This window comes from Monodelphis domestica, chromosome 2 (assembly GCF_027887165.1).
Source record: "Monodelphis domestica isolate mMonDom1 chromosome 2, mMonDom1.pri, whole genome shotgun sequence".
Lineage (NCBI taxonomy): Eukaryota > Metazoa > Chordata > Mammalia > Didelphimorphia > Didelphidae > Monodelphis > Monodelphis domestica.
Genome location: NC_077228.1, coordinates 509,191,775 through 509,206,863, shown reverse-complemented (window position 1 = coordinate 509,206,863; position 15,089 = coordinate 509,191,775). Strand labels below are relative to the sequence as shown.

Sequence of the window (15,089 nt, the reverse complement as noted above, 5' to 3'; positions counted from 1 at the left end):
GATTTCCTCAACTTCAAAGAGATACCACAGACATAGTCCAGTACATGATCCCCCATTCCTCTTAGAGAGGTTGTTAATGGACATATGAAGCCAAGTTTCACTCCTGGAAAGATCACCAAGTCAATCAGGGATTCACCTGATCATCTCCCAACATCAAAGGATCACCGATTTAGCCCTGGAAGGGATCTTAGCCACCATATAATCCAGTTCCCTTTGGTTTTGGTTTTTTCCAAGACTTGGCCTCCCAGTCTTATCCGTGCTAGAAGTACAGGGGCTACTCATAAGCCTATTTCCATCACTAACAGGCATGGGAACTTGGACCTGCTCTGTTTCCTAGCTGGGCCTGCCCTCCTCAGGTAATTTTGATGGCCTCCTCCTCCCAGGAACACACTACATTAGTACCATATTACATATGGACACCAAATCAGCACAACCCATTGCAGTTCAAATACATCTGAGCCTAGGAGATCAGCTAGCTTCAACCTTCCTAGCAGCAGGGATGATAGGTGTGTCCTATAAGGCTCATTTTATAGATGATGAAACTAAGATGATTTGTCCATAAAAGATAGGTAGAAGGACTTGAACCCAGGTTCCTTGACTCCAAATCCAATCCTTTTTCAGCTGTCATATCAGCTCAGTGACTCTGCTAAATAATCTGGACCATTGACTCATAAATTGATTTAATTTTTAAAAAACCAAATTTATTATTTATTTATTTTTAAGATGCATTAAAAATTGATTTCTGAATTTGCTTCTAGTCCTTCCCCCATGCATTGAGAAGGCAAGCACTCTATTAATTATACATGTGATATCATGAAAAACATATTTTTAGGAAAATTGGCTCTTCAATTTAGAAGTGAAATGGACTTGAGGGTGATCTAGTCCAACTTTTCATTTTCTAGATGAGAAAATCAAGCCCTGGTGCTTAGGTGACTTCCCTGTGATCCCATAGTATGCATCAGAACCAGGATTTGGACCCCACCAAGGGCCCAGAGACCTTGCTTCTTCTAAACTTTTGTCTTCTGGCTTTGTTTGTTGAAAGAATGCCAAGGCTACTATAATTGGTCACCAAACCAGGATCTCACATTTGATAACTATCATATCTCTTAAATACAGCTTTACCGGCTGTGACTGGGCCAACTCATCAGGGTGAGAAGGAAAAGATGCTGCCATCATGCATTTTATTCTGTGTACAAGTGGAGAACACCAGCATTTCCTTCAGTGCCAAGAGAGGCTCTTATGCCAATAAAGAGATCTCATCTTCTCCAGGCCACACTGAGTTACTGAATGTTAATGAGTTCCATCACTGGTCTTCCATCAGCTTTAACCCCATCTCTTGTGATCAGGAGTTAGTCATTCCCTCAACTGACCCTAAAGCTGTGTTTATAGTAGATGGGAATTGTTGATGATGCTGAGGTCCACACCATATTATTGCTGAATAAGCACTGATTAAGTATTAATTATGTACAAGGCTTGTATCAGTCTGATCAGCCACAGTCAGACGTGCTGTCAATTGACCAAGATATCATGACATTTTGTCCCTTTTCTAGTACCAAGGACAGCGACTCCTGACCTATGTGCAGGGTACTGCCCTAGAGAAATGCTATACTAACAGCTGTTGGTTATTGTCATATTGCAAAGAGATTTCCATCAATATAAGTGCCGCCATTTGTGACCTGTGTGATCTTAAGCAAATCCCTTCACTTCCCTGGGACTTGCTTTCCTCAGCTGTAAAATGGGAAGAGTTAGGTTTGGTGGTTTCTGAGCTCTCTTCCTGCTATGAGCCTAGGACCCTAAAACATTTTTCCTTGGACCCTCACTTCAACCTGGTGAGATGGACTCTATAGATGGTGTGGAAAGGGGACTGGCTCTGTAGTCAGAAGACCTGGGTTTAAATATAATTTCTGATACTTCCTGTTTAAGTGTGCTGTCCCTGAATCTTTTTGAGCCTCAGTTTTTTCCTTTTGGAAGAGGAAGGCTTTGGACTAGATATGACCTCTGAGGTCTATTCTAGCTCCAAGTCTATGATCCCAAGAGCCTAGCCTTATAGATAATATTTTTAGAGAGGTTCAGAGACCTGCCTGTGGTCAAAAAGCAAGTGTCACTACCAGAGTCCAAATCCACATCTCTACCAAGAGCTTTTCCCATCATACCGCATTGACTCCACTCCCCTCTCTGGGGTAGGGATGACTCTTTAAGTGACTTAGGGGAATGAAAGAGAGCCTCAACATTCCCAGAGATTTAGGGGGAATCCATTACAGGGTTAGGCAGCTGGTGGCATGATGGATAAGAAAGCTGAGCACAGAGTCAGAGAGACCTGAGCTCAAATCCAGTTTCAGATGTTTCCCAGCTGTGTAACTCTGGGCAAGTCATTTTTAATCACTTTCTGCCTCACTTTCCTTAACTGTAAAATGGGAATAATAACAGCACCTACTTCCCAGGGTTGGTGTGAGGACCAAATAAGATAACTATAAAGGACTTAACCCAGTGTCTGGCAACAGTAGGTGCTTAATACTAGGAAGCTTGCTTGCTTGCTTCACAGAGGAAATTCCAGAACATTGCTTTACTTACTGACCTCTCCCTTCACCCTTAGGATCCATAAGATCATACACCTGTATCTAGAAGGGACCTTACGGGTCATTGAGTCTAGCCTCCTCATCTTACAAATAAGGAAGAGATACAAAGTGGTTCATACAAGTAATCAGTAATTGGATTCTCTCATTTTACAGAGGTTACATGTACTGGCCTCCAAGTCAAGAAAACTGGGATGCAAACACAACCATAGGCATTTACTATTCGTGTGACCCTGTGCAAGTCATTTCTCAGTTTCCTTGTTGTTGTTGTTTTAAAAAACCTTACTTTCCATCTTCAGACCAATACTATTGGCTCTAAGGGAGAAGAATGGTAAGAGCTAGGCAATGGAGGTTAAGTGACTTGCCCAGGGTCACACAGCTAGAAAGTATCTGAGGCCATATTTGAACCTATGACCTCCCATTTCCAAACTTGGATTTTTATCCACTGAGCCACCTAGATGCCCCAAGTTTCCTTGTTTTAAAATCAGGGAGTTGCAATGGGTGAAAGTCCGTTTTTGATGGGAATTGGGATGAAACTATTGTGGGAAGGAGAATGGGTTCTAGAAACTGGATTCATCAGAAAGATGCTTCCAACTGGTTTTATTAAAGTAGGTGCAACAGTAGCCACCTCTCTACCCCATTACTTTCCTGAATAAATTAATTTTTCTATGGTTAAAGTAAAATAAAATAAAATTAGGGACTTGGTGAGTCCCTTTCAGTTCCCTATCTATGATCCTATGAAGTAGAACTTCATGGAAAAGAAGTCCCAGGTCACACAGGTAGTTAAGAAGAAGGGCCAGGATTTGAACTAGGGTCCTCAGATTCCAGAGCTCAACCATACTTCTTGTCTCCAGGCTTTGATGCTATTGCTCTCATTCCTCCTAGAACATGAGAGAGTGGTATTGGTTAGAGCTCAAGCTATCTCTAGGGTTTCCCCAAGACATGACTGCCTTGTTCAGCTGATGACCTCTTTGTCTCTGCCTTCCCTCCTTACCAGTCAAGAGGGAGTGTCCAGCAGGGAGACCTGGATGGGGCCAGGAGGCTGGGCCGCCTGGCAAGGCTGCTCAGCATTGTCTGCATCATCCTAGGAATCCTCATCGTGGTCATCTATGTGTCTGTCAACTATACAGGTAAGCCTCTCCAAAGCTGGTGGAAGGCCTCCAGCTGCCCTTTGAGACACCTTCACTCTAGACCAGTGAAGAGGAAAAAGGGAGGTGGTTTGGCTGACCCAGAGCCTCAGAAGACAGTCCCTGCCCTCAGGGAACTTGCAATTTAAAGGGGAAGACAATAGGCAAACAATCCTAAATCCTAAAAAGCAAATTATGTATAGAATAAATAGGAGATAATTAATAGAGGGGAGACAATAAGAGAGAGGTAGGGGAAAGCTTTTTGGAAAGGTGAGATTTTAGTTGGCCCTGAGGCCAGCTGTCCATCCACTCTCCAATAAGTCCATTCTCCATCCTCATAATTTTCCAAACCCTTTTCCTTTCCCTTTCCCTTTCCCTTTCTCTTTCCCTTTTCCTTCCATCTTAGAATCAAAGTGTATTGGTTCCAAGGCAGAAAAGTGGTAAGGGCTAGGCAATGGGGGGGGGGGGAGGTGAATGACTTGCCCAGGGTCATACTGCTAGGAAATATCTGAGGTCAGATTTGAACATAGGACCTCCTATCTCTGGGCCTGGCTCTTAATCCACTGAGCCACCTAGCTATCCTTAATAAATGCTTTTTCATTTATTCATTTATTCATACACACGATGCCAACATCCAAGGATTTTTTCATATATAATTTTTATTTTATTTTTTTAAAAATATTTTCCCATGGTTACATGATTCATGTTCTCCCCCTTCCTCTTCCTCCCCACTCCTGGAGCTGACAAGCAATTCTGCTAGGTTATACATGTAACAAAGGTTTTTTTTTAAAAACATACAATTTTACCTATTGAGAAGTGCTGCTGTACCATGTGACCTTGTATAAGTCACTTCTCTTAGATGCTCAAGCATTCTCCCTGTAAACTGAGGGGAGTGGAAGGCTTGAAAGGACCCTTCCAGCTCTAGAATTCTAGAATATTGTGATTTCTAGATTTTCTTTTAATTCCAAATTCTACAATCGCAAAACCTTAAAAAAAAACCCTTGCCTTCTGTCTCAGAATCAATACTAAGTATCAGTTCTAAGGCAGAAGAGCAGTAAGGGATAGACTTTTGGGGTTAAGTGACTTGCCCAGGGTCATATAGCTAGTATATATCTGTGGTCATATTTGAACCCAGGACCTCTTGTCTCTCTATCTGACTCTCTATCCATTGAGTCACCTAGCTTCCCTGATTCCAAACCATTTTATCTTTTTGTTTCCTTCTCTGTGATATCCCTCAGTTTCCTTATCTGTGAAACCCATCTCACATGGTTGTCATAAGTATCAAAAAGTCATATGAGAACACAGTTTGAGATCTGAGAAGCCCATTGTACATCAAGGTATTCTATATGGAAAAGAAGAAGCAGAGGTGTTGAGTCAGGAATACTTGGGTCCAAATTCTACCCTCTGACACTTATCAGCTGAGTGATCTTAGGCACTTTCTCTGATCCTCCATTTCTCCATCTATAAAATGGGGATAATGACTTGAGCCTTCCTCCCAGGGCTGTTGTGAGGACCAACATAGAAATGCTCTTTACAAATCTTAGAGTGATGGGGAAAGGTTCATGGTCCCACTAGCTGGGTATGTGCAGAAAGCATAAATGAGCCTTGAAGGTAGGCAGGCAGGCTGGCAGTGTTTATGAATTTAGAGAGTTGGAACCGCGACTGTTGAGTAGCTCATTTCCTTCCTGTGGTGCCAGGAGGCACTGACATCAATCTCTTCCTGATGGGGGAATGGAAGCCCAGAGACTCCAGGGCTCCAGGGGCAGAGCCAAAGGCTCAGCTGTCTTCTTGAAGGCTCTAATGCATTCCCTTTCTCCATCCCTACCCTCCTTCCCTGCATTGCCTGTAGATAAATAGCCACTTTGGTGTCCACTGCCCCTTAAGATGGTGGGGAGAGTCATGGTTAACATCCCCATTTCATGGATGAGACAACTGAGGCTGAAGACTTGCCCAGAGTCACACTCTTTCCATTTTACTGAGTGTTTCCTGAAGCTGACAAACTTCATCTTTGTCAGGGCCCCCAATTCAATCATTCTGCCAGGAGGTACCCATCTTTTTTATTTCCTAGAAGGTGACCTCCCTTTCATAGGATGATTAATATTGTCACCAGGTCTGCCTTGGAGACTCTAGAGAAACAAATTAATTATGGTGCAGGGGGAAAACTCTGGATTGGTAGTCATAGGTCTTGGGTTCAAATCCCAGTTCTCTTATTTAATAGCTATGTTACCTGAGTATTTCAGTTCTACAAGCATTTACTTATTTATTTTTAAACTCTTACCTTCTGTCTTAGAATCAATTCTAAGTGACAGAAGAGCTGTAAGGGCTAGGCAAAGTGGGTTAAGTGACTTCCCCAGGGTCACACAGCTAGGAAGTGTCTGAGGTGAGATTTGAACCTTGGTCCTCACAATTCCAAGGCTGGCACTCTATCCACTGAGCTACTTAGCTGCCTTTCTACAAGTATTTATTAAGGCACCATGTTAGATACTGGGGGGAAGTTCCTGCCCTTTAGGAGTTTACGTTCTACTGTGGGGTGGACGCCACATGTCCATAGATTTAAAAAAAATATAAAATGAGACAGAGTCTGAATCCAGATTGAAGCATGCCATTCTTCACTTTATTTCCTCTATGAATTTTTCTCTAGTTTAAGCACTATGTATCTTGTTCCACAACACGAGGAACAAGGAAATATATATTACATGATAATGTATGTACAATTTATGCCATATTACCTGCCTTCTTGGGGAATGAGGAGAGCTGGGAGGGAGGGAAATTTGTTTTTGGATTTTGGGGCATATCTAATGTGAGAATTTTTTCTTTTGGATAAGTATATTTATTATAACTTATTATATACTTATAACAAATGATATGTATTCCATTATTATTATATTACATATTATATTATATGTTTTTAAATGGTATCCAAAAAAATATAGACAAAGTCATTGCAAGAGGGAAGGAATGCAAATAACTGAGGCGATAAGAATTCTGTAAGAAATGAGAACTGGGGGGGGGGGCGGCTGGTTAGCTCAGCCAGTCCTAGAGATGGGAGGTCTTGGCTTCAAATCTGACCTCAGACACTTCCCAGCTGTGTGACCCTGGGCAAGTCACTTAACCCCCATTACCTAGCCCTTACCACTCTTCTACCTTGGAACACAGTATTGAGTCTAAGACAGAAGGCAAAGGTTTAAAATAAGAAAGAAAGAAATGAGAACTAGTGGCAGCTAGATTGCTTAGTGGGTTAAGAGCCAGGTCTGGCATTGGGAGGTTCTGGGTTCTAATCTGGCCCCATACACTTTCTAGCTGTGTGACCCTAGGCAAGTCACTTAGCCTCAACTGTCTAGCCCTTACTACTCTTCTGCCTTGGAACTAATATTTGTATCAACTCTAAGACAGAAGATAAGAGTTAAAAAAAAAAAGAAAAGAAAAGTAATGAGAACTGTGCTTTGTAGGAAGCTAGGCAGTCTGGCACAAAGGATAGATGATTGGTTGGGCTTTGAAGGCTAGAAGATCTGTGTTCAAATCCTACCTCTGACATACTGGTTGTCTGATGTTGGGTAAGTCATTGAACCTCAGTGCTCTGAGCACTCAGATGATAACTTACAAAAAAGGTTGCCATACCGTACTGGTAAAGGGAGTTTCCTCCCCTAGGAGATCTCTGTACTAATGAAATCACGAGTACGGTTCCTATCAGTAGGGATTCTGGGAGGCTGGGGGGAGGAGGGAGAAATTTCTAGGCATGGGAGATTTTTTCCAGAGATGTGAAGGTGGGAGGTTGAATGTCATGTTCAAGGAACCCTCAGTAGGCTAGTTTGACCAGAAAAGGGAGTGTATGGAGGAGAAGTAATATGAAATGAGCCCAGGAAGGTAGGCGAGAGGGTTTAAAATGCCTGATTGAGAATTCTGTATTTTATTGTGGAGGTAAAAGGGAGCCACTGAAGATTTTGGAAGGAGAGTGGGGAAAAACAAGTGACATGGTTGGGTCTATGTTTTCAGAATATCAATTTGGCAGTTCTATGGAGGATGGATTGAAGAAGCCAAGCCACCTACCCTTCCTGGAACTTGTTTCTCCTCTGTAAAATGAGTGGAATGGCTGAGATGATCTCTGTGGATCCATCTGGTTTTAAATGGACGCACAGACCCAAGCACCCAAATGAGAAACAGGGTTCTGTAATTCCTATCCCAGCCCAACACCCTTGTGAGTTTGCTGATGTGACAAGCAAGGCTGAATGTTACTTTCATGAAATCTTAAATAAACAAACTGGAATCGTAAATGAGATATACGTCTCCCCCAGGAAACATCCCTCTCTGGTAGTAAGCTGGGTGCCTAGGGAGGCACATTCATTACTCTGAGTCACTGGGGGACCAGTTAGAGCATGCTGTACAACAGAGAACCAGTAGCACATGGCTGAGTGTTCATCCAAACATCAACAGAGAGCATCGTTACCAAAATCTTAGCTCCCATTCTGGGCAGTAGGTACTGAAATGAAGATTCTCATTTTAGGGATAAAGAAAATTAGGCTAAGGGGCAGATAGGTGGCTCAATGGATAGAGAGCTAGACCTAAAAATGGAAGGTCCCGGGTTCCAATCTAACCTCAGACATTTCTTAGCTGTGTGACCCTGGGCAAGTCACTTCATCCCCATTGCCCAGTCCTTTCTGCTCTTCTGCCTCCAAGATGAAAGGTAAGGGTTTAAAAAATTGGCTTAGAAAAGTTCATAGGGCTCAAGATTTAGAGCTAGATGGGGCCTCTCAAGATGTGTTAGCCCAATTCTCTGTTTCTTTTGTGTTTTTTAATTTTAATTTTTAACTATTTTTCCATGTTTCCATTATTCATTTTCTTTCCCTCCCCTCTTTCCTCCCCCCTCCCAGAGATGATAAGCCATTCCACTGGGTTGTACAAATGTTATCATTTGATACCTATTTCCACATTATTCATTTTTGCAATAGAGTGATATTTTAAAGCCTGAACCCCAAATCATGTACCCATATATACACGTGATAAGTGATGGCAGATGTCCTTCTTTTGTTCTTTTGTGTTTTTAAATGGATGTTTTAAAAATTCATCTCTTTTAATTATTTTTGTATTTAAAATTTTTATTTCATATTCACATATAATTTTTATATTTATATATCATTTTATATTTATTGGTTTTATTTATATATTAATATACTGTTTTATTTATACTTATACATTTAATTATATTTATATATTATTTTATTATTTGTTATATTATTCTCATTTATTTTTCTTATCACTTTATCGAGGTTTGGTTTTCCCATCATCCAAGCAAGCCATCTTTTATAATAAAGACTGTTCTCAAAGACAGTGGAAGAAGCAGTTTAGAGAAACCAATCAAACAGCAATCAAATCTGATGGTTTGTGAATTCAATATGGCCCATCCCTAGACTGCTCCCTCTACAAACAAGGGAGGGAGGTCCATTTTCTTGACTCTTCTTCCAGGCCAACCTTTGTCATTATGATTACATTGCCCTCAGTTTCTTTTTTTCCCCAACCCGTTCTCTTTACTGATGAAACCCAGAGAGGCCAGTCACACAGCCAGGGAAGGCTTGTCTCCTTACTATTGAAGGCCCCAGTCAACAAACAAACAACACAATACAACAAAACCGACTCAAAAGATGGGAGGGTTTGAAGACCTTAGGGAACATATGGTCTAATGCTCTCATTTTACAGATGGTAAAACTGAGGCCCAAAAAAGTCCAGTCAATCCACTTCCTTGAATTCTGCTGCTCAATGTTTCTCTTTTTCTCTTACAGTGTGGAAGCAGAATTAGCTGGAGAATTTCTGAAAAGAGGTGGTAATGTGTACTCAGGTACCACCTTGACTGTACTCCCCAGGAAAGTGAGTGCCCTTAGCCACTCCTCGAACTTCTGCACCATCCATCCGGGGGAGGGCATGCAGTTATTCCCCAAGTCTTCCAGCGGTGATGCTACACCCCCTAAACTACACACTCAAACACAGACTGTTGAAAGGGCTTGGATTTCAAGGAGAAACAACAATGACAACTTGCAGTGATCATTTCATCCTGGACCCACTGGGAAATGACAAGAAGGACTTTTTGGGAAAGGAGAGGAAGGACATTTATTTTCAAAACTGAAAAAAAAAAGTGAGCTATTTCACAGAAATTTCCCAACTTTTTTTTTGCTCAAATCACTGGGTTTTTGTTTGTTTGCCTTTTAATCAGCCAGTAACATAACTCAACCAACAAGCTTAAACTGCCAGACTGAGAAGAAATACTCTTCCGAAGTCAGGAAGGTCAGAGAAATGAAAGCCAGGGAGAGCAGCACAAAGCTTTTGTGGATGTGGACATAGACCTGAACTTGAACCTGAGAAGCACAGGAGGCAAGGAGAGGGACTTTGTTTTTTGTATTTTTGAAAAAAAAAAAAGACCATTTGCATGCAATATTCCACCACCTCTCCAGCCCCAGTCCCTGTTACCCATTCATTCCTCCAAACTCAGCACCAGAGAGTTCAGAGAAGCTGGCAAGGATGGGGCTGACACAAGCAGGGTAGATTCCCAGGGCAGCCAAAAAATCCTCTGCAGCCAACTTCCAGCAACAGGGGAAACTTTCCTATAAGACTAATGCCAATTTCTCCATCCCCAAAGCCAAGGGTACAGTGTGAAGAATTGAGAGAATTTAGGGTTTATTAGAGAACAAAGTGGCCTTGAAATTCACATCCAGACACCATTCAATTTGAAAACATTCTATTTTCAGTGGACTTGAGGACAATTTAACTTGAAAAGGGAAGCTGTGATCGGTGATCCAAAGAATCTGTGAGGGACACATTCATCCCAGTACTTCTATTCTCTATTTCCTGGACAAGCACTAACCAGTGTGAGGTAGCACAGGAAAATATATTCTCCCTATCCCCAAACCAAAGGAGGAACCTAGAGTAATGAAGGATGACACATTTTTTTAAAAGTCAATTGCTGAATTTCCTCTAGGCTTATCCTGATTTATTTTCAGCACTGCGTATGGACTCATCAATCAGCATTTATTAAACACCTTTGGTGTGCCAGGAACTACACTAAGTACTGGGAATTCAAAGACCAAAAGGAAATATTTTCTGCCTTCAAGGAGTTTATATTCCATGGAGAGGAGATAACATATAGACATAAAAAAACCCCACAAAATTCAAGAAGAGAGAAATGAACTGGACCAGTTATTTCATTTGGCATAGGAAGCTCCTAGTGGGGAATTCCCAGGACCAATGGATAATTGTGGGAACAATATATCTTCTTCATGTTTTGGAGCTTAAGATTATTCCCCTTTCTGGGGGAATAAAATAATTTCTTCCAGGTCTGTGAATTGTTTTTACTGTTCAACATAGTATCATAGTTTTAGAGCTGGAAGAGACCATAGAAGTTATTTAATTCAACTCCCTAATTTTACCAAGAAGGAAACTGAGGGTTAGTGAAGAGAAGTAATTTGTCTAAACTCATGCAGGCAATAATTACTAGGTCCCCTGACTCCAGATTCAGTATTCTCTGGCTAGTCTTTCATATTTATTTTTCTTGTTGTTTTTTTTTTTGTCTGAGGTTTGGCTAACCCTCCAGGTTTCTCTGGGGGCAGCTCCTAATTAGTCAGGGAAAGAGGTCCTTATCATCTCAAGACAGAGTTGAGGGAGCTAGCTACTGTGTGACCTCCTCTGTATAAAACAAGGTATGAAGAGAACGGAGCACCGTTTTCAAGGGCAATCAACAAGGGAACTGCTAATCAGTGAATTCTTCATGTTCAGGGAAGTTCAAGTAAGCAGGTATGGGCTTACATCAGCCCATAAACAGAAGACATTATGTTTTCACAGAATGTGGAATGAGCTAGAGTGGACCATGACTTGTAGTCCTCCAAGACTGTTGATATCAACATCAATGGATATTCCCAGGAGAAGGGAAAGTCAGTTAGCAATGCCTCCCACCAAAATCAGTCCATCTGCCTTTCCATTTCTATACTCTACACTTTTTGGTGACCCAAAATGAGCCATCAGAAGGAAGATGCATCCTTGAGTTCCCACTTGTGAAGCTCTTTTCATTCTATGAGAGGAAGGAAGACTTTGTTCCTGGTTGAAAGAATCTCAGGTATCTAGAAGCAGATGGGAGAAGCCCTAAAGAAGGGCCCTGAAATCCCACAGTAGGAAATCTGCTTGCTCTGCCTAGACATGAGACTCTGCTTCAAGGGTGGCTGATGCTCTCAACATGTTGATTTTATGGGATAAATAAAGTAGATCCTTTCTTCTGGATTCCAATTTTGAGTGAGCCCAAGGCCTCTATATACCTGGACTTTGAGGCTCTCTTCTTCTGGTCTTTCTAGACCTCCCTTAGGCATTTACCTAAAATGGGGAATTGAAGGAGTTCTCTACAACAAGGTTCAGTCATTTTTCAATCATATCTGAGACTTTTTATGTGACCCTGGGCAAGTCACTTAACCCTGTTTACCTCAGTTTCCTCATCTGTCAAAGGAGCTGGAGAAGGAAATAGCAAACCACTCTAGTATCTTTGCCAAGAAAACTCCAAATGGGATCATTAAGAGTCAGACATGACTGAAATGACTGAATAACAATAGAAGTGAGAAGAAGGATGTGGACCTGGAGGCAGGAGAAAGAAAGAAGAAGCAGTGGATTGGGTTTTGAGGGCAAAGAGAGAAATTCTTGTGAGGAAGCAGTGTGGGACAGTGGAAGGCATATAGGATCTGGAGCCAGAAGTGCTGAGTACAGATCATACCTCAGACACTTACTACATATGGAACCTTGGGCAAGTCCCTCCCTTCTCTGGGCCTTAGTTACCTTACCTGTAAAATGAGGAAGTTCACCTAAATGTCCTCCCAGGTATCTTCTGGTCCTGAGTTGATGGTCCTATGACCAGATGGTCTCTCAGGTTCCTTCCAGCTCTAAATCCTGTGACTAGGATAGTCACATTAGGATAAGCCTACTGTTTTTAGAGATCAATGAATAGAAAGAAGTTCATGAGAAAAGGCTAAAAGGAATTTTAAAAAATTATTTATTTAATTTAGAATATTTTTCTATGATTACATGATTCATATTCTTTCCCTCCCCTCCTCACTAACCCTTCCTATAGTCAATAAGCAATTCCACTGGGTTTTACATGTATCATTGATCAAGACCTACTTCCATGTTATTAATATTTGCACTAGAGTGATCATTTAGAGTCTACATCCCCAATCATATCCCCATCAAACCATGTGATTAAGGAAATGTTTTTCTTCTGTGTTTCTACTCCCACAGTTCTTTCTTTGGATGTGGATAGTGTTCTTTTCATAAGTCCCTCAGAATTATCCTGGATACTTGCATTACTGCTAGTAGCAAAGTCAGTTACATTCGATTGTGCCACAGTGTAACTGTCTCTGTGTATAATGTTCTCCTGGTTCAGCTCCTTTTACTCTGCATCAATTCCTGGAGGTCATATCATTTCACATGGAATTCCTCCAGTTCATTATTCCTAGAAGGAATTTTTTTCATTATTGTTAAGAACAAAGTCTTAGACCAATGGAAATCCCAGAATCATATATTTTATGAGCTGAAAATGGGCCCTAGAGAGTCCTTGGTTCTAACCGCTGCCTCTGGGTAGGATGGCAGCTGATCCATCAGGGGAGGATGAGTAGGAAATGTGAGAAATGAATATTTCTATCTTTGAAGGGTTTGGACACATTCAGTTCACCTGGGAGAAGATGGAAAGTACCTCCTACCCATGTACCTGTCCATCTGCCTACCCACACAGAATCTAGGTCAACTTACAATTCAAGCAGCCATGATTCTGATGGAAGGCAATGGAAAGTGAGAAAGGAGGGAAGAGAGCAACAGACATCACAAGCTCTTAGATGGGAAGGAAGGAAACTCAGGACTGGGTTGGTCCAAACCCTTCATTTCACAGATGGGGGTTACATAGATAGGGAAGTGTCAGAGGCTCTGGGTTACATCCAGATTGTTTGGCTTTGGAGCCAGGACTTATTCCTAGGATGACACAATGACCCAGGCAAACTCCAGGCAGGAAGACCCCAAGCTAGGGGTAGGTTATGACTTTCCTGGCAAAGGTCTGTCAGGTGAAATCACCTCTAGTTAATCCACAACTGCCTTGATTTGCCCCAGGCCTCTCTGGTGAGGGCCTTTGGGCAAAGAAGTGAGTCAGTTTGAGAAATTGCTCTGGGCCTGGGGTAGGACTTCTTTCCAAGAAACCAAATGAATGCTTGGGTTTCCTTCATTCAGAATCCCCATTGATCATCTTGACAAACCAGTGGCTTGACCGAAGTACCCAAGATTCATCCTTATGATTTGTATGTGGAGTGAAGGGTGAGGGTGGAAGGACACTGGGTTCCTCTGCTCATTCTCTTCTCCTACAATTACATACACACATGGCAGTTAGCATGTCACCCTCTGCTGGAGGACAGTTACCAAGTCCCGGTGGCTCTCCTTGTCAATCACCCCAAACTGCATGAACTGGTCAGGGATGTCAGCTTGTGACTTCTAGTCAATCCCTTCCACCTCCCACCTCCATCTCCACCCACCATTCTCTTCCAGTGGGATGAAACAATGTAGAATGTGCAATGTCCCTTTGGTTTTGTTGCTTGGCATGGGAAAAATAAAATTAAACATGCACGGTCATCTCTGAGTCTGTCTGTTCTGTACAGAGAAACACCAAACAAGAGAAGCAATCCCTCAAGAAGAAGTTGGCCTGAGATAACTCTTATGTATTCTCAGGAGTACATTTCAAGGTGGGGAAACGGGGAGAGGCCCTCGAGGCAAAGATCTGGGTTCAAATCCTGCCTCTGACATGTTACTAGTTCAAACCTGGGTATGTCCCTGAATTTCTCAGTTTTCTCATCTGTCAAAAGAGGGAATTGGGTTAGATAATTTCCAAGGTCTCTTCCAGAGTGGATAGAATACCAAACTTGGAGTCAAAGAGCCTGAGTTCAAATTTGACCTCAGATACTTCCTAGCTGTATGGCCCTGGGCAGGTCACTTAACCCCAATTGCCTAGCCTTTACTGCTCTTCTGCTTAGAATTGATATAAAGGCTGAAAGAGAGGGTCTAAAAAAAGAGGGGGTTGGCCTAGATGACCTCTTAAGATGCCTTCTTATCTAGTTTCAGGTCTATGATCCATTGAGCATTCTTATCTGTGTGACCTTGGGAAAGTCTTTGAACCTCAAGTTCTTTGTAAAATGAGGGGGTTGGACACCATGGCAATGGAGAACAACTTTCAAAGACTTTGATCACCATAACCATGATTGCTCTGATTCCAGAGGTCCTAATATGAAGCCCATCACCCATTTCCTGACAGAGGGATAATGGACTCCAGGTGCAGAATGAGACATGAACTTTGGGACATGGCCAGGGGAGGGGAATTCAATTGTCCTTGACT

General features: G+C 42.0%; 1 protein-coding gene across 1 annotated transcript in view; it reads left to right on the top strand.

Annotated features, from left to right (window-relative positions):
* TRARG1 (trafficking regulator of GLUT4 (SLC2A4) 1) overlaps positions 1-14,332 on the top strand; it is a 31,808-nt gene extending 17,476 nt beyond the window's left edge. The window contains exons 2-3 of the mRNA XM_007485728.3: positions 3,571-3,703; positions 9,475-14,332. Coding sequence (XP_007485790.1) covers positions 3,571-3,703; positions 9,475-9,491 — 150 coding nt within the window. The 3' untranslated portion in view covers positions 9,492-14,332. The remainder of the gene's footprint in view (positions 1-3,570; positions 3,704-9,474) is intronic.
* The last annotated feature ends 757 nt before the right edge of the window (positions 14,333-15,089 follow it).